At 51.3% G+C, this 18,862-nt stretch overlaps 1 protein-coding gene across 2 annotated transcripts; it reads left to right on the forward strand.

Annotated features, from left to right (window-relative positions):
* Positions 1-2,107: 2,107 nt before the first annotated feature.
* LOC131665011 (uncharacterized) lies at positions 2,108-18,645 on the forward strand. 2 transcript variants are annotated; one of them, XM_058936584.1, is made up of 17 exons: positions 2,108-2,340; positions 8,871-9,048; positions 9,115-9,191; positions 9,354-9,386; positions 10,132-10,345; positions 10,446-10,580; positions 10,686-10,715; positions 10,881-10,962; positions 11,183-11,356; positions 11,426-11,921; positions 11,997-12,602; positions 12,682-12,823; positions 12,927-13,218; positions 13,281-13,809; positions 13,885-15,351; positions 15,422-15,649; positions 15,982-18,645. In XM_058936584.1, exons 2-17 carry the CDS (start codon positions 8,972-8,974, stop codon positions 16,185-16,187), a joined length of 4,788 nt encoding a protein of 1,595 aa, XP_058792567.1. In that variant the 5' UTR covers positions 2,108-2,340; positions 8,871-8,971; the 3' UTR covers positions 16,188-18,645. The 2 variants fall into 2 exon arrangements, with proteins under 2 accessions (XP_058792567.1, XP_058792568.1); XM_058936585.1 differs by lacking the exon at positions 9,354-9,386.
* The last annotated feature ends 217 nt before the right edge of the window (positions 18,646-18,862 follow it).

Raw genomic sequence — 18,862 nt, forward strand, 5'->3', positions numbered from 1 at the left:
GATATGAAAAAATAATAATTAAAAGATTAAATAAAATATTAATAGAAGAAAATATAATATAGCTGAAGACCGATTTTAATTTCATAATAAGCATGCGTTCATAGAGCAAATTAATAGATTAAGCAATAAAATTAGAAAAACCTTTAAAAAAATTAATATTCAATACACTGTGTAATATACACTGTAGTATTACTTGAGATAGCTGAAGTCTATAAAAACAAGAAAACCTTTACTTTCTTTTATAATTTCATACCTAAGCTGTAGGATTTTGAATGTAAAATTAAATAATGAAATCACAAAATTATATTCAATGGAAGCCGGTACCCCACAAGATAGTGTTCTCGGTCCTTTGTTATATTTAATTCACACCTGTGATTTCCCAAACATGGAATGTATAAGTATCGTTATATTTATGCAGATGATACATTAAGCTCACATCCTAATGCAAGACAATCCTCTACAAATATTCAGATAGTACCTGGAAATAGCTCAACTAGGGTTTGAAAAATGAAGGATAACGATCAACAAAGTAAAAGCAATATACCTAACTTTTACCTTAAAAAAAGGAACTTGCCCTTCAGTTCGCATAAAAACCAACCAATATCGCAAGAAGACAAAGTCAAATATCTACGCTCTCAACTGATGCGTCGAATACCGAACTGTGACTAAAGGTGACAGCTCCTATTAATGGATGCAATATTCCAAGTAATTGAAACATTTTTTATTTCAATCAGTAGTTCAACTCGTCTTTAGTCAGACATACAAAATACCAGATAATTTTAGCAATAATTTTACGCATGTAAAAAAAAGTATTTTTCAACAAACTTGCTACGTAACGATTTGCAATTGAAACTCATCTAGACAGACTCGGATAGCATAGCAGCGGTATAGCAATTAGCAAACTCTGAATCGTCGTCTAACGACTGGATGAAAATTTTCAAATGAAAACTTCAATTGGCATAAACGTGAATTATTTATAGATCATAGGGCAAAGAAGAAATAAAGAGAAATAGAAGAGAGGGAGAGGAGAGAGAGAGAGAGAGAGAGAGAGAGAGAGAGAGAGAGAGAGAGAGAGAGAGAGTAAGAAAGAATAGGAATGGGTAGATTCAAGACGCAAATCGCGCGTGCAGCAGTGAACTACTCCCAGAGGTTCGTCAAAGCTAAGTAACGCGTGCTGTCGCAATTGTCCCAGCTGTACTCCAAATAATGCCGCTTAATTATTCGAGAAAAAATAGCAAGAAGAATGCTTTATTTATCTGAATAATGGAAAAACGGATGTTAGTTATCAAAAATGCACAAAATGGTCCTTGAAGGTGATGTCCCGCTGAAAGTGTTTGTTCCCTCAGAGATAGATATCTTTATTAATATAAACCTTATGTGATATATTAGTTTGGACATTTTTGCCCACAAGGTCTGACTGGATATGGCGCAGTTCTACTTGCAATTAACGCAGCGAGAGTTGCAGTTGGTCCACTTTTGATTCGACGGCGATGTAACTTGGTTTATAGTTTGCCATGCAGTTGGAATTGATATAACAAAACGTCAAACGTAATTACAGAGCGAAATCCAGAGAATAAGTTTGATGGCTAGCTTTCCAGTTAGTTTTCAAAAGAATCGTATCGCAATTGCCACATAGTCTTGATTGATTCGTAAATTTGCCTTGGAGTGGCTAACCGATAACGAAACCAGTGTGTCTCGAAAGTATTAAGCAGATGATTTTCCCGGTCTCGGGTTTTCTACCGAGGAACGAGGAAGTACTTGATTACGAAAAACAAAAATATAGAAGTCATCGACCGCATACCTAAAATCAGCAGGACGTGAAGAAGGAAGGCGAAAAAAGGCGAAAAAAGGCGAAAAAGAGGCGAAAAAGAGGCGGCCACATCGAATCAACAGTTAGCACTGAAAATTGATATATCGATCTGGTCGTCAACATCGGGCGGCGCACACGCGAGCCGGGCTGGGCGTGTGCCTCGGCCGCGGCGGCGACGGCGTGCACGCGCTCCGGCTGAGCGCGCATGCGTGCGCTGGCAGCATCGGGCACTCGGGCAGACGGGCAGAGCGCTCGGTGCAGCCCAGCGGACCGCGGAGAGAGAAGAGGAGAGCAGTTTGGCCCTTGGTGCTGTGGCGCACGGTCGCGCCGCGCGCCCTGCCTCGCAGGCCCCGCAGCGCCTAGCGCGCGCACGCGTGTGTGCGCACGAGTGCCGTATTCGGGGCCGAGCGCGAGGACCGCGAGCCCCGAGAAGGAACAGCCCCGGAGTGACGAGCGAGTGGCGGCGCGACGGCCGGAGCGGCGAATGACGAGGCCAGCAGGGCGTGTGCGTCTTCGGCGGTGCTTCTCCCGTAAGCTGCTACGAGCTGCTCCGAGTGTGTGCGTCTTGCTGGACGCCGCCAGCAGCCTCTTCGGAGGCCTCCTCGCTTCGTTGCGACGCTCGCTGGCTTGCGTTTCGGAGCGCACGTTGCCCCTCGCCGAAGGCTCTGCGCCTTCAACTCGTGCGCGAAAAGCGTGCGCCCCTCGCGGTGGGTGGCGTCTCAATGAAATCACGACGCTAGGCTCGGCCAATAATTCACTGGCGCGCGCGTCTGAATAACAGAAGCCCGACCCTTGCGACTGATACATCATTGCGTATGTGTCGGAGGACTTTTGTGTCGCTACTGGAAAGACTTGTTATCGCGCCGAAAAGTCTTGTTACAACGGACGATTACATGAGAAATCGAGTGGTCGGTACGAGAACAAACTTATCTAATTAGTGTGCGGGGTTACGCCCGAGCGAAGCGAGGCTGGAGAGGTGCGTCAGATGACAATCTCTTTCCCGGACATTAACAAGTTAGCTGCGGTATTTTCATTTCCAAAACAACTCCTCGAAAGTGCCAATCTAAGCGCCCGGCAAAGACCTACTTGCCACAACAACTTACTTTGCTAACATAACTTACCAGATGGACGAACGGAAAATTGCCAGTTTTTGGCGATATTAAGCTTTTTCATGCTACGTACATCCGTGAAATGAGAATTTTACGAGTTTCTTAAATTCAATCTTTTGAATGACAAAAGAGCGTTAATTTCAGCGTATGGAGCGTTTGTATGACGGTTGGCTGTTGACCGATTAGATTTGGAGCCAAATTAATTAACGGAAAAACCAATTTCTGTTTTACAATGAGAGTACACTTGGCATTGTTCGCTTTTTTAATAATCACGTGTGTCAATCGCATAATTACAAAAACCAGCGCCACGTTACAATACGAAGCTCATATCTTGCAGCTTGCAACTTGCAACTTGATACAATTCTAAGTTCCGTTAGAGAAAAAATACCAATCGCTTTCTCTCTCTCTCTCTCTCCCTGTAGCAATCGATAACAAGCGCATATAACCTGAGGAGAAGAGCCGTTCGAAAACAGAAAAGTCGGAAATGCAACCTAGGATTTTCGCGATCAAAACCCCGCCCTTTTTATGAGTCGTACCTTGAGATCGCGACTCTTTTCAATATACACACGTCGTGATGGCGGCGTCTCGGAACGTAAAAAAGTTCGACTCCGGATATGAGAGCGAGAGAGGAAAAAAAGAAAGAGGCAAGATATCCTGCTTTATTGGCGCTGCCCTCAGCCGTAAACTGTCTCCCCCCCCCCCCCCATGCGCAAGCGCAAGACAATAACGAACGCCCGATTGCGCTAATATATCTTTCTTTTCGCGATGGGTCGTGGACACTACTCGGTAAGAGGATGGGCGTCGGGGTACTGTTGCTCGTCGACAACTCGCAAACTCGCAAGTGATATTTCTCCTTGGTATTGGTCGATTTACATTTTGGATAATGAATTGCGCATAACGGCATTGGTTTGCAACAACTGAAAAGTGTTGGAAGCCAACAGAAAGAGAGCTGAGAAAGCAATGACAATGGCATAAGGTTGACCGGTTGGTGCTGTGCGCATGCAATAATAAAAGGGAGAAAAATCAGGAGCGCGTACTCATCGGGACAGGCAGGCGGACGGCAAGCGAAGAGCAGCGTGAAAACGCGCAAACGAGAAATCATCCGTCGTAAAAGTTCAATCTCAGGAATTTTACTACGAAGTTTTGGGGAACGCGCGGCGCGCAAAGTTTTTTTAACGCTCGAGAGTAAACGGAAGAGAGCAGTAGAAACGGGATGCAGCTTTTATTTGATTGAGGCGATACGTTTTGTTGTTGGTGCCCCGGCTGGCGAGAGATTTTCCATTCGCCATTTCCAGGCATTAATATTCCGCGAGCGCACTCCCAAGACAAAATATTTTCACGCATCATAGACTGATCGCCGAAATATCGCTCAATTTGTTATTTTTTCGGTCGAGTCACTAGAGCTTTCTTCTCTCCGTTTATTCCATCGAGTCGTTTTACCGGCTATCAAAAGACACGCAACAGACAGATAACCGAGCGAGGTCCGTTCTTTTTGCTTGATGAACCAGCGAGTGGACGCACGTTTGTCGTCGCACGGCGCGCATCGCTTGGCTTCTGCAAAGCGTGGCTCAACAGGCGAAAGAAGCTTTTCTCGTCTCTGCTCAGGGCCATCAAACCCCATTGTCGCGAGGAAGGCGAGGAGGAGCCGCTGCGCGCAAAGCCAAGCCGTGACGATGCGGATGCGCGCGCGAACGTATCTGCGAAGAACAGCACTTGAATTAAACAGTCTCACTGGGCGACTGCCTATTTTCGTCGGGCCAGTGCCTCGCGAGGTGAACGCTCCTCGATTTTGAGAGCCTCGCGTGTCCCGCAGCCATCGCTCGATCGTTTGATCGCGCGCCGCCAAGTTTCTTCCATATCATTGGCACTTTAAATTTACGATGACAGTTTCTTTTATTTTCTTTTCTATTTTCTTGATCATATTTTTCGACTCTATTGAATATAGTACGACAACTGTTGCCTATTGTACGAGGCATTCATTCAGATTTTTGATTGATCACATCGCGGTTAAATATTCTTTTATAACGTTTTTGTCGTGATTTAGAAAAACATCTTAGAAGCCTTGCTCCGAATTTATACTCATATAAGTGTGTTTCTCATAAATGTCATAATGTAAAAAAACAGTTAATTAGTGTCAATGAAACTGATGGTGATAATAATTTTTCACCTTAACTATTCGCCAATGGAGGGTTTTTGAGTTGTTGCATCGTGAATAGATGACATTTATAATAGTAAAATAGATAAAAGAGATGTATTCAATTTCAAACTAAGCGAATGCTTTAAATATATAACTCATTAATTGTTTTAGTTGTACAATTAAACGTAATTATATTGTTGTTAAATACAAATAGTTTATTTGCTGCAAAATTAGTGACGAAAATCAAACAATTGTATAAATAATATTTTTGGTTTGTTTATACTTTTTCACATTTAGAAAAAAATGATGACAATTGTAAACAAAAATACATTTCCTGGTTCTATGCAGATAAGTCATTTTAAACATCAATAACACTCACTTTTAAGAAAAAATATTGGCCACACTAGTCTTCGGCTATGTTTATAGGACTGAACGTATTTCTCAGTTACTTTCAGAAATTTTTTGACTTGAAATATTTTGGTATAGCTTTGCTTGTCGATTCAAATATTAAAGATTAAAATACATAAAACTCTTTTATCTTTTAAAGTGTTATTTTCTGGACGAAAAATTGTTTCCAGGTTAATGACTTAAGATACGTTTTTCAGTCATTTACGTAATGACTGAATGCTGAATGCTGAATGAAATTCTGAATGCTGAAGATATCAGATCTCCTAGAGCAAATTTACGGACAAAATTCGAATTCAGCCGAAAATCTATAGATATTTGAGCTTTTTATGTGATACAGAAACCTATTTAAACATGAAATGTAAAAAGAATCTATATTTTGTGGTTTTTTCGCTGAAAAACGTATTTTTCAATGATTGCTTCTGCGATTGCTGAAAATCTAATCACAGATAGAGCGGTGGATTTCTAAGGGTAGATTCGAATTGAACAACTCAAAATATATAGCGATATAGGTATAAATCTGGTCTCTTATTCGTTGTTTGTGTGCCGATGAAGTCGTGAAACGTACAACATGACAACGAAACTTGAAAGGTGAATAAAGTTGCAAAGTTGATGGAGTGTTTGATTTGCTGGGTATCACACGTGTTGGGCATCACGCGAGAATGTGCTTCTTCAAATTTTCAACTGGCTTTTCTTACGTGATATCGACGACAAAAAGAGTGGTCGCACCGTGTGAACGCGCGTACTACCGGCTATGAGGCCCTGATCAGCCTGATTGGGCAAGCAGCAAGTATTTTTTAATTAAATTAGTTTCCAATGCCTGGCATTGAACTTTGAACCAATTGGCTCTGCTTACTCCAAGCTTCGCTCGCAAATCGAGAAGAGCAAGCCGCGAGTGCAGTTTTTGAGTACTAGGATGACGACACCGAGCGAAATTCGACAACGGACATCGTAGGTTTTTTTCTTGATATACCATCGGTTCCGAATACAGGTACTGTTGCAATTGATATCGAGGCGCACGAAAGCACGTCGTTGGAGCTTCTCGCTCGGTCGAGTCGTTGCACTTGTTGAATATCGCGATAATGGTAATGTGGATTTCAGTAGATTTAACAAACAAGTAAGAATCAGCCTTTCATTACGAAGCCCGAAAGCGTAGTGGAAATGTTTCACAGGGCTTTCACTTTCTCGCATTGCACGGGCTTACGTATTGTCAATTCGTATGTGCAAGTATAGCATTGAGTTACCAGCCACGCGAAGCTTCCGTTTTATATTCGTCCGATGGATCGTCGACAGTTAACCCATATTATGAAAGTCGAACGGAGCATTGACTGGGAAAGTGTGCAACCGTATTGCCAGCTGCGCCCCGGCTAAAACTAGCGCACGTACTCGCGTACTTGTACGATCGCAGCATCCGTTTGCAATCTGGCACGGCCGGTGCGCGAGGAATCAAAGGGGCGGCCGGCTTGAAAAGAGAGGGAGGTCGCGTCTAGACGTCTGACCAAATACGCACCGTCGCCACTTGCACGCGCGACTCTCGCAAGGTTAAGGTTGGCTCGTGCCCGAGCGTTTACCGTTTATCGGGCGCCTTTACACTCGATTATCGGATTGGCTTGGCCGGCTGCCGATTGACGCCTGCAGCTCCAGCGCTCGCAAATGGAATCTCGGCAAAGCGCAATTAACGCGAGCGCGGCCACGTTAACTCGCGAAAACACTTTCACGGGTAGTTTCTTATTCCCGGCCGAAAAGCTAATTTGCCCTCGAGCCTTGCTCTCTCCCGCTTCCGTCTCGTAGCAATTGGCTGCTTTATCGCGCACTCTTGCGATGGGCTCTTTCGACGCCTTCTATTCTTCGCTTAAATTCTCCTTTTCTACTCAATAGGCTTCCTGCCTCCGCTTGAGCCTAGTTCCGCGAGACAACGCACGGCCAATCTGTCGCGTCGGATCGAACTTGACTAAGCTCGTTCTATACTCGCCTTCTCAACGTTCTTTGGGTGCATTTTATCGATTAATTGGATGACGCGACGTAATTGCAGGAAAAGCACGAGCACGGGGCTATTAGGTTTAAGAAGTCGGCGAAACAATCTCTGCAAGCCCTCCTCCGCGAGGCGCAGAAAGGCTGCACTAACCAATGAAATACGCGATTATTCTGTTTACAGCGATGAAAAGAACGCGGTAAGGCCAGCTGGCGATAGAGCGAGAGCGAAAGCCACTTGACACGGCGATTCATCCGCTGAATAGACCAAATTATAGCACTACGGGCGCACACAGGCGCGCAGTTTCTTCTTTGCCGGAGCGAGAGAGAGAGAGGGAGGGGGGGGGGCGAGAGAGCCAGAGAGCGAAGGTGCTCGAGAGATTGACGATGCTCCCAGGGCCTTTGTCTGCGGAATTCGAGGCGTCGCTTAGCTGGCGCGGTTGTCCTCTCGCGGTCTTGCCTCTAGAGCAGCCCGGGCTTTCGGTGATTTATCGGTTGGTCGGTTGGTTAGTAACAGAATCCGAAGAACCGAATAAAACATGGAATGGGCCGCTGAGGAGGCATTACACCCAACGAACTGTTGCTACCGTTGCTGAACGAGAGCGCTCATCGCGACTGTCATCGAGCCCCGCGGCTCGCCGGAGAGCATCGATCTAAAAGCGTCGCGCCGCTCCCATTCCTAATCGACTATTTTGGGGCGCTCGGCACTCGACGAGACTAGTTATGGGAGGGCCCGAGCGCCAAGTACGCCCCAGCGAAAGCGACGGCTTGGCGCCCGTCGAATTCCTTTTACAGCCGGCATTTGTGCTCGATGCTCGGCCGCCCAGAAGCGCACAAGCGCATCAGCACATTAGCGCACTGCAGGTCTGTGCGCATTAATCCGTCGACAGTCAGTCGCAGCGCTATTCCAACGAGGTACGAACGGCTTCTCAGGCTTCTCCGGCTTCTCCATAGATTCCATCGATTCGTTAGTGATACTTTCATTATGAACGTGCGCAACGAGACATGTCTCGCCTTGCTTATGCTTTATTTATTTATTCGCTAATCGGCGTCGTTGTTGTTCCACGATGGAACAGGTTCGGCAGGCATTGATCGCTTCCACTCGAACGATTCGAGCGCTCCACGCCAATACGCAATTCACAGCCGAAACAGAAGCCCCTTGCGCTTTTCTTACCTATCCGTTTGCTCGCGAAGGCGTAGCTAGCCGAATGAGAACGAGACACGACCATCATCCGCTTATCAGCCGAATGAACTGCACCTCCGAGCGATATATATGATGCGAGTCGCGGAGAAAGGCGCGCACAGCCGAGTGCGGCGCCTGGAGCAAGCGAATGCCTTTGGAAAAATCCATGTTTGCTTTTTCCTTTTCATCTGGATTTCCGGGCGTTTTCGCCCGCCCGCGACAAGCGAATGACAAGCCCGCTGAACTTTGTTGCAGAGCGTTAGCAAAGGCACGAGCAGTCCGTGCGGAGGCATGGGCGCAGCAGCGGCAGGAGCAGCGGCAGCAGTGGCAGCAACGCGCGGCGTCTCCTCCGCGAGATGAGCGAGCTACAGGCCACCCTCGAGTTCTCCCTCGAGCTTTGCAAGTTTTACAATGTCGACCTCTTCCAACGCGGGTACGTATGCGAAACTCGCTTGGCCCCGCGGCTCAATCATCAATGCGCTCTTTTCTCCCGCCGAAGCTTCTACCAGATCCGGACTTCCCTGCGAGTCTCGCCCAAACTGCCTATCAAGGTCGAAGTCAACCAGATTTCCAATCGTAAGTACTCTCGTGCGCTCTCTCTCTTCCCCCCCCCCCCTCCCGCCACTTCTCCTGCCCCTTCCTCTGCCCCTTCCCCACCTCGTAGACGCGGGATATCGCATCTGTTTTCTTTTTTCTTTTCAAACGCCAGCTCAATACGTTTTGTCTTGTTCGTCGTAGGCTTGGTCACGAAGAGCAGGGACAAAAAGAAAGGTATGACGGCGCCGACTCGGTTAACGCCTCCCCCCATTTTAACTATTCATTCACTCCGGTCTGCCCATTTTTTCTCTCCGCGTGCACGGTGTTTTTGTCCTCTATAGTATTTGGATGCCTATGATTCACATGTTACACATGTTTGTTTTTCGACTATTTTCTGTTTCTGAGTGTTTGTCGATCAATACCAGCGAAAGGAAATTATGCAAATTATTCACTCACCTGCTAACATTGCCATTCGCATTTTCAAACGCACCATTTTCTCATTCTCAAGATTAATTATAGTCAGCAAATTCGCTACTGTAGTAATATTTCCCCGAAACACGTGATTGCGCACTAAATTGTAGGTACGGTTTTCCATCCACTCGAAGTGCACAATAAAATTGTAACATCTATTGAATGATGTATTGTTTACGATAATATCAATATGTGTAATGCGGCTTTAGCTTTGTAACTCCATTTTGATAAGACTCAGCCAATTGTTTGCCAAAGGATAATTCGCCAGACGGCTCGCAGCAGTGAAACTGGTATATACGCGCACCGTGCAATTGTGCGATTGACGCAAACGCAAACCATAGTAAGTTGAAAGCATCGGGCGAAATCCGCTTATGATATCCTTAGAATAGTTGTCAGTGTCGCAACAAGATTTAACGAGTCGCGTGCGATCGGAAATCCTACGGGCAAACTATTGGCTGAACGAAGCATCCAGTCGGCGATAATTTTGCTCTGCAATCCAATTACACAGAGTCGCTGGAGGCGCCGGGCACGAGCAAGCGTTTCCAAATACTCTATCGGAACGAGGAGGTGACGCTGGGCACCTCGGTGCTCTTTCGGGCACACGTCCTCGTCCACAGCCACAAAATCGAGGAAGCCCTCGCGCGGACCAACTTCCACCTCGGCGTCGATCTGTGGTTCGGCGAGCCCGGACAGTCGACCAGCATGACCTGCGTCTCATCCAGGTATTTCACAGCTGTTGCGAAAGCTTCGCGAGCGTCGTCGTTGACCACGAAAGTTGGTTCGCGCGTCTTGCCGTCCTGCAAGAAGAACGTGTGATTGCAGGGCGCTGCAGTTGAATTTCACGCCGACCAAGGGACTTCACTATCACCTGCCGGTACTCTTTGATTACTTCCACCTGGCGGCCGTGTCCATCACCGTACACTGCTGCCTGGTGGCGCTCCATCAGCCCAACATCAAGTCTGTATCAGTCTTCCTTTTGCGCGAATGCTCGGTCGAGCATTTCAGTCCATCGATCCATCGAGCGCACTGCTCTAACTCTTGTTTTGCTCTCACGCTCGGCAGGAAGAGCATCCTCCATTACGTACAGAGCTGGTAAGTCGACTATCGATGCGGCGCGCGAAAATCCATCGATCGCCAGATCGTTGTCGGGTTTCCGCGCGGCAATCGATGCGCTGCTTCGTTGTCGACCCGCACATGCTTGTCGTATGTCGCTCATCGTGGCTTTCTCCCGACGACCTTGTCGCTCGTTGTTTGCAGCGCGCCGAGGGGAGGCAAGTCTTGGTCGCAGGCTAAGCAGACAGCCAACGGCGCCGACAGCAATCCGTTCTCCAAATATCCCGTGAGTTGCGCTCTCTGCTCGCACGGCTACCGCTCGGTTCGTTCGCGCTCTGCTCCCGTTCCGAGACGCAATGTCGATCGGACAGAGAGAGAGAGCAGCTCCGTTCTTGTGGCCGTTCCTCCGAGCTTCCGAACAGGAGCCACGCCGGCACCCGTCGCGCTCGTCGGCGAGCGGACGTCGGTCTGCTGTCGGGTCGGCCACGCGAATCGATGGCTTCCAGGAAACGACGCCGCGGACGCAAAGCGCCAAGCTGGTGCAGCAGGAGGTGGCGAGGTTGCTGCTGGAGGCGCGCGAGAATCTCCTCGGCGAGCTGGCCGAAATGGCGAGACTGCTGCCCGCCTGGCAGCAGCGCACGCTCGAGCTCGCCCAGAGCACGCACCAGGAGCTCACCAAGGTAGGTAGGCCCCGTCCCCGCCGCGGACGAGCGAGCGCAGCTGACCGGGCGTCGCCCGACTGCTCGCAGATGATGGACGTCGAGGAGGCGGACGTGGCGCAGCTGTGCGCGCGGAACATCCTGCTCTGGGAGCACTTCCTGGAGGCGTTCTCCGGCAGGGACGCGGTCCACCGGCACTTGGCGCGAGTGCACCACCAGCTGAGGGTTCGTGCCGGGCCGCGAGCCGCCGCCGGCTCGCGGCTCCCAGACCCGCCCCGCCCTCGCGCCCCGCTAGCCGCCGCTCGCCCCCTCTCGCTCGCTCTCTCTCTCTCTCCTCTCCCGCAGGTGCGTCGTTTCGCCGAGGGCTTCTTCGTGCAGGAGAACCCGCGGACGTCGGCGGCGGGCTGCTACGACGCCAACTACCAGACGTACCAGGCCGTGAGCGAGGCGGCCAGACGCTCGCGATACCTGGCCGCGCTGCCCAACCTGCCGGTCCACTGTCCCGAGCTCGACGGCGACCTGCACAGCCTGCCGCTGATCTTCGAGGACCGCTACGCCGACGCGCAGCCGCGGCAGTGCAGCAGCGGTGCGTGCGCTCTCTCGAGCGCGAGGGGGGCGACGCGGCGGCTGGCGGCATCTGCATCGGGGCTGCGTGTTGCAGTGCCGGGCCTGGACGACTGCAGCTGCGGCACGGGCGCGGGCCCGTGGGACTGCCGGGGCGGCTGGTCGCCGAGCTCGGAGGGCGCGAGCCTGCCGGCGCGCCACAGCAAGTCGCTGGACCAGCTGGGCCCCGAGCTCGCGGCCGCGCGCCGCCCGGCGTCGGCGAGCGCCGCGCCGTCGCCCACCAACCGCGGCCTGCCGCGGAGCGCCTCCAGCCAGCTGATCGGCGGCGGCGGCGGTGGCGGCGGCGCCAGGAGCCAGCGCGCGGCCGGCAGGCTGGCCGCGCCGAGCCCCCCGAGCCCCCCGAGCCCCCCGGCGCCGCTGGCCACGCTGCCGCGGGCCAAGTCCACGCAGACGCTGCCGCGCCAGGGCCTGCGCTCGCAGCCGGCGACGGGCGAGGCCCGCGGCGAGGGCGCGCGCTCGCGGTCCATCACCTCGCTGCTCGCGGCCATGTTCCCGGAGATTCCGCGCGGCGGGCAGTTGCCTGGCTACCGGCCCTCGGCCGCCGGACCCGCCGTGAAGCTGCCCGGCTGCGTGGGCAGCCTTGACCTCGCGCAGATAGCCGACAACACGTCTCTGTACGCCGAGACCGCCTTCTTCACCGATGGTGATTTGCCGGCCGGGCGCCCGAGCTTGCCGTCGTCCGGACGCTCGGCCGGCAATGACCGATGGGTTTTCCGGCGCAGTGACGGCCAGCCCTGCGGACGCGCGCTCGCCGCTGCAGCGGCCACCTCTGGACGCCGAGCCGAGGGCCAACGCCGAGGTCCTGTACACGGCCAATCCGGACCGAGCCGGCTGCCGCGGGCAGCGCAAGCAGTCGGTCGGCAGGTCAGTCTCTCTCTTGAGTTTTCATCTCCGCGGAAGCGGCCGGCTAGTCGATTCGAGTGCACGCTCGTCGCGTCTCTCGAATCCCATCGACGTTCGATTGCAGTGCTGCTGCAAGTTGGTTCGACGATAAACGGCCGCGTTGCGTTCCGCAATTGAATTACGCGTCCAACTGCAGACTCGGGGCGAGTAACAATGGGGCGCTAGAGCAGCCGCGGAAGTACAACACCGTGGGCAGATCGAGCGCCGCTCAGCGAGCTCGCCAGCAGCCGATGAACAACGGCACGAGTCAGGCGCACGAGTCGCCGACTTACGGCACTCTGCAGGCGAGAAGGACCAACGGCAGCGCGCACTCGCTGCCAAAGAGGCCCAAGAGTTCCGACCGCGCTTTCGACCACGTGAGTATCAAAGCGAGCTTCTTGGCAAAGTGACGCTACTCGGATTATTCCGCAAACGACAGCACGACGATCCGTGGAAGCGGAACCACCAAATCTGCAAGGACAGCAACGGCGGCGCGAACAAACGACGAGCCGACGAGCGTCGGAAAGAGCCGCTTTACGACGCCAACCACGCCAACCACGCCAACCACGCCAATCAGAACGGCGCGAGCAAGGACTCGAGGCCGAGCGTTCAGTGCCGACGACAGAGAGCCCCCAAGCCGAGCAACCAGAACTGCAGAGCGCGCTCGGCTCCCAGCATCAGGATAGAGAAGTGCGACGACGAGCAGGCGAAGAACGGCGAAACCGTCGGCAAGAAGCTGGGTCACCCGCCGCCGCCCGTCGCCTACCAAGACCCACGCTCGCCCAGCCCGACCAAGCAGCCGAGCGCGAGCGCGCGCGTCCTCGAGCTGGAGAACCACGAGGGCAGCGTCGAGAACGACGACCACAGCGGCAGCGGTGGCAGCGGAGGCAGGCTGAGCTCGAAGTTGGAGTCGCTCGGTCCGGCGATACTGTCGCCGATCTCCTTGCCGTCGGTCAACTCGTTCAACGGTGAGTCGCGGAGGAGGGCGATCGAGCCGGCGGCCGAGGCGGCGAGCTCACGAGCGCGTGCTTGTGCGTGCGCAGTGGTGGTGACCGGGGACGCGGACCCGACGCCGAGCGGCAAGCGTCTGCGCTGCGCGAGCGTGCCCGTCGCGCAGAACAAGCTCGTCGTGCCCCGCTCGGCAGTCTCGATGCCGTGCATGCCGATCGGAGACGCCGCGTCGCAGCGGCCCGCCGCGAGCAGCGCGCCCGAGCAAGTCGTGGCAAGGCTGTCGCCGCCGACGTCGAGACCGTCGAGTCCGACTCTGAGCACGAGCTCGAGCAACCTCACGTCCGAGTGTAGCGGCTGGGTGAGTAGCGGCGACACGTCCAGTTCGGAGCTGAGCCAGGCCAAGCTGTCGAGCGGACAGCTGCGCCAGAAGCTGGCCAAGCTCGCGCCGAGGAAGCACGGCGGCGCCAAGGTTGGCCTCCCGGAGACTCGGGTCGGCGAAGCGGCGAGTGCTCGATCGCGCCACTTGTTTCAGGACCACGGCAGTCCCCGCGACGGGACCGAGCGCTCGGCGCCCGCGGCACCGGCAGCCGCGAGGCACGGCTACGAGGAGGTGCGGCTGCCACCGCCAAAGATGTTCCGGGACGAGCCGCCGCCTCCCGAGGAGTTCCGCGACCCACCGTCGCTCGGCCCTGCACCGTCGGCGACCACGATAGACAATCCGCTGTACCACGTGTACGAGTCGGCGAAGCAGCAGCAGCAGCAACAGCACTACCACCACCACCACCACCACCACCACCACCATCGCCACGAGCAGCAGCAGCAGCAGCAGCAGCAGCAGCAGCAGCAGCAGCAGCAGCATCACCACCAGCAACATCGACGGTCGCGCAGTCCCCAGCAGACCAAGACTGCGCCGTGCAGTCCGCAGAGCAACAAGCAGAGGATCAGCGACAGTCTGGCCTACGGCATGGGCAGTCGCGGCGACATCTGCGCCGACTGCTACCAGGAGGGCAAGCAGCTGCTGCAGTCGACGCAGGACGACTTGACGACTTTCAGCAAGTGCAAGGACGAGTTCATGCGGCAGATGTGCTTCACCGGCAGGACGTACAGCGACTGCCTGTCGCTGGCCTCCACTCTGCCTTACTTCCACGCGGGCGACGAGTACAGGCTGTTCTCGGCCGAGGGCGTCCACCTGATCGTCTGCGTGCACGGTTTGGACGGCAACGCGGCCGACCTGCGCCTCGTCAAGACCTACCTGGAGCTGGGCTTGCCCGGCATGCATCTGGACTTCTTGATGTCGGAGAAGAACAAGGGCGACACCTTCTCCGACTTCGACACGATGACCGACAGACTGGTCGGCGAGATCCTGCACCACATCGACAGCTCCGGGATCGAGCCGGGCAGAGTGAGCTTCGTCGGACACTCGCTCGGCAACATCATCATCAGGAGCGCGCTGACGAGGCCGCAGCTGAGGCCGCTGCTGCCCAGGCTGCACACCTTCTTGAGCCTCAGCGGGCCGCACTTGGGGACGCTCTACAACACCAGCGGGCTCGTGAACGCCGGTGAGCTCGATCGACGCTCGACGGAGTTGACGGCTCGCGAGATCACGCCAGCCAGCGTTGCTGTTCGCAGGCATGTGGTTCATGCAGAAGTGGAAGAAGAGCGGCTCCCTGCTGCAGCTGGCGATGAAGGACGCGACCGACGTGCGCCGCTCGTTCATGTTCCGACTCAGCCAGAAGAGCAACCTGCACAGGTTCAAGCACGTGCTGCTCTGCGGGAGCGCGCAGGATCGCTACGTGCCGCTGCACTCGGCGCGGATCGAGCTCTGCAAAGCTGCCGTTCGCGATCCCACCGACCAAGGTTCGTACCTCCGAGAGCGCTCGCCTCCGCGTTGCCAAGTCGACGAGCGTGACTTTTCGTGAACGCGAGTAATCGCGTTCGTTGCAATCTACCCGGTCGAGTATACTTCGACGTTCAAATAAAGTAACGGATCGACTGATTTGCTGTTCGCAGAGACCTTCAAAAGCCGTACAACTCGTTTCGTCAAATCGGATTAAACTGTTCGTTTATTTCTGTGAATCGTTATAGTCTAGACGGCGGAAAGGACGACGGGAAGGTCGACGGCGGCCGTGCCCTCGATCGATAGAATGCCCGTTGCAGACCAAATATTTCTTAGCTGTTACTGTTGACAGGCGCGGCGTACAGGGAGATGGTGCAAAACATCCTCTACCCAATAATATCATCGGCAAACGTAAGTTTCATCCGCTACGACGTACATCATGCGTTGCCACCAACGGCAAACGCTTTGATCGGCCGCGCCGCCCACATCGCCGTCCTCGACTCGGAGCTCTTCATCGAGAAGTTTCTACTGGTCACGGGCCTCAAGTACTTCAGATAAGAGCGTCGTCCTTCTTCTGGTTTTACCATCTTTCTGTCTTCCGTTCTCCTCGTTTGCTCGTCGCGGACAGATTTTTCACCGCGATGCTTCTCCGACAACTTTATAACAAAAAGTTGTCCGTTTATATATATATATATATAAACCGACGTTCTTTGTAACTTCTTGACGAATCACACTTCGGCATCGTTCGTTCGACGATAATCTATCGCACGATTTTTTACTTGAAACTTTCGCTTAATATTCGCTGTACATGAATTGTGTAAATACACGCAAACTCGGTGTTTCAGTTGTGCACAAACAAAAGATTCGTCTTTCGCATTCCCTTCGGTATAATGTATCTTGGAAAAATACTGTTCGTGTCTACCGAAGCATGAGGCAGAATATTATGTTCCTATATTAATGTCTAAGCATCTTTTTCGTGTGCTGTAAATTTTTTATTAGATATGTATATGACGAATCGACTTGTTACATTGTACGATTATCCTAAAACGATTAACCGGATAATTTGTCGTTTGGCAATTGTGGATGCGCCTTTCCATTTTGGCGATGGGGGTCTTTCGACGAGAAACGGTGTTTGGCCTCGTCGTCGAATGTTGAGACGAGAAGGCGAAGAAGACGAAGAAGAAGAAAGCATCTTTCATTGCTTTGAAAATTTTATCCGAGCGAGAATACTGAGCGCTGTCGAGTAGAGCGTCGGTAAATGGAGACAAAATATAAAAAAATTTTAATAAGCAAATTCACGTATACGAATTGTAAATTATTCTTGACAAGTTTGATATCAATTGTAGTTTTCAAAGTGAAGAAAGTTGCCTATAAATCCCAGCTGAGAATTAAAAAGAAATGATATTAATGCTCAGCGCAGATTTTTAAGAAAAAGAATGCTCGATAATCTGTGCGCGTGATGAAGCATTTTAAAGAGATCGCGAAGGATGGAAAAATATGTGAATAACGAGAGAGAAAGAGATTGTCTGATGTATGCGTGTAGAGATCATCAACGACGAAGATTATAAAGAAAAAAGTATCTTGTTGTTAGGAAAGTTTACGAAACGCATGTCAATTGTTCTCCCCTTCAGATGTGTATAAATTTATAGGCTGCGTGTTGTTCACGTAAAGGAGATTCGCTATTGCGCGACACCGTTCGAACTCTCGCTCGTTACGTATGTTTTTTGATAATTTACTTGTTCGACATTGGCTGCGCTAGTGGTGTAATCAACAAAGACAAGCATGTAAGCTCTACGACGAGATAAATCCCTCCAATATCGCTGCGTGGATAACAAAAAGTTATCAGGTACACCGTGAGGATACACACACAACATTTTCGAGCTCGTATATTTATAGACGATATTATTAGAGAAGTATTGATGCGTTTTATACACGTTATTTCTACGAATTCATTCATTGTCTGAAAATCACGTTTGATGAGATTTGTTTTTCACGATGGTGTACACGCAAACAACAGCTTCGCGGACTGCGCTTACAAATGTATAAATAATTTCATATGATTTTCGCTCGGCTATGAAACCGTGAAAACAAGACAAAATGTATGCTCGTTATTTTCGTACTTGAAGGCGCGCAATCGACGAAGGCATCGCAAACAAAATCCTGTTATTGTTTTTGTTTTTGAAGCAGCCACTATATATTACGCTCACAGCGTGATATCAAAAGGAAAAGCTTGACTATCGACTGACGTATAAGAATATACGCACACTCCAGGTGTATATGTACATCTGTTGAAATCAAAGAATACCAATCGTTTGAAAAACCATTTGTATAAGCTCGATCTAGTGAAATAACGAACGGACTTGATCGCCATTCATCGGACAAGCAGAGGAGATGCAGAGCCCAATATTCTCCGGTTTTCAAGGTTACAAGCAACTCGACGCGCATCATTGACAAGGCTCAAGGATTTGTGTTTACACCTCGCTGTGTCGCATCACGAATACCATTCAAATTGTACTTGTCATCAAACGACCAATGCTGTCCTTGTCGTTCGCAATTAGGTTCGTTGGAAACACAATTCTTCGTTACTTTCGTCAACAAGATCTAGCGCGACGAGTGTGGCGTAAATAGCTTGTAGCTTAAGACAATGGCGATTTCGCACATCTTTGGATGTCGACTTGTCTGTCGATCGACCAACCCGATTAGGGATTCTGTGCCAGACAGTTGTAGCTCAATCTGGACAAGGAATTGTCACCTAAGTGTCAACATCATTGGGAGGGAGGGAGGTAGGTAGGAAGAGATGAGTCTTCGTAGTGAGCGAAAGTTTAGCGTATCAACATCAATGATCGGCAGAGAACAAGCGGAAGAGCCAAAAAACTCTTCATGTTACGCAACGTACGAACATTTTATGGCGTACACAGTGCGTGTAGCCATGTACCTGTGCAACATGTACTTATACATCTCAAGTCTTCAATGAATACATTGTTTTACAAATGCGAACGTGTAATAAATTAATAAAATTGTGATTATTATTATCATCGAGTTTTTGCCTCTCGGTTACCTACATGTTACATATACATGTCATCAAATACTAAGCATTGTCGATAGAATAGCGTCTCAAAATGAGGAGCGACCGATGCGACTACCAGATAATCCGTTAACTTCTATTCAGTTGCCAGTATCGGAGAATAAGGTGAATGACCCGGCAGTGCCACACAGCGCCATGCAATCCCATC

This window comes from Phymastichus coffea, unplaced genomic scaffold (genome assembly GCF_024137745.1).
Source record: "Phymastichus coffea isolate CEN01 unplaced genomic scaffold, Cenicafe_Pcof_1.1 PCOF00047, whole genome shotgun sequence".
NCBI classification, from domain to species: Eukaryota; Metazoa; Arthropoda; class Insecta; order Hymenoptera; family Eulophidae; genus Phymastichus; species Phymastichus coffea.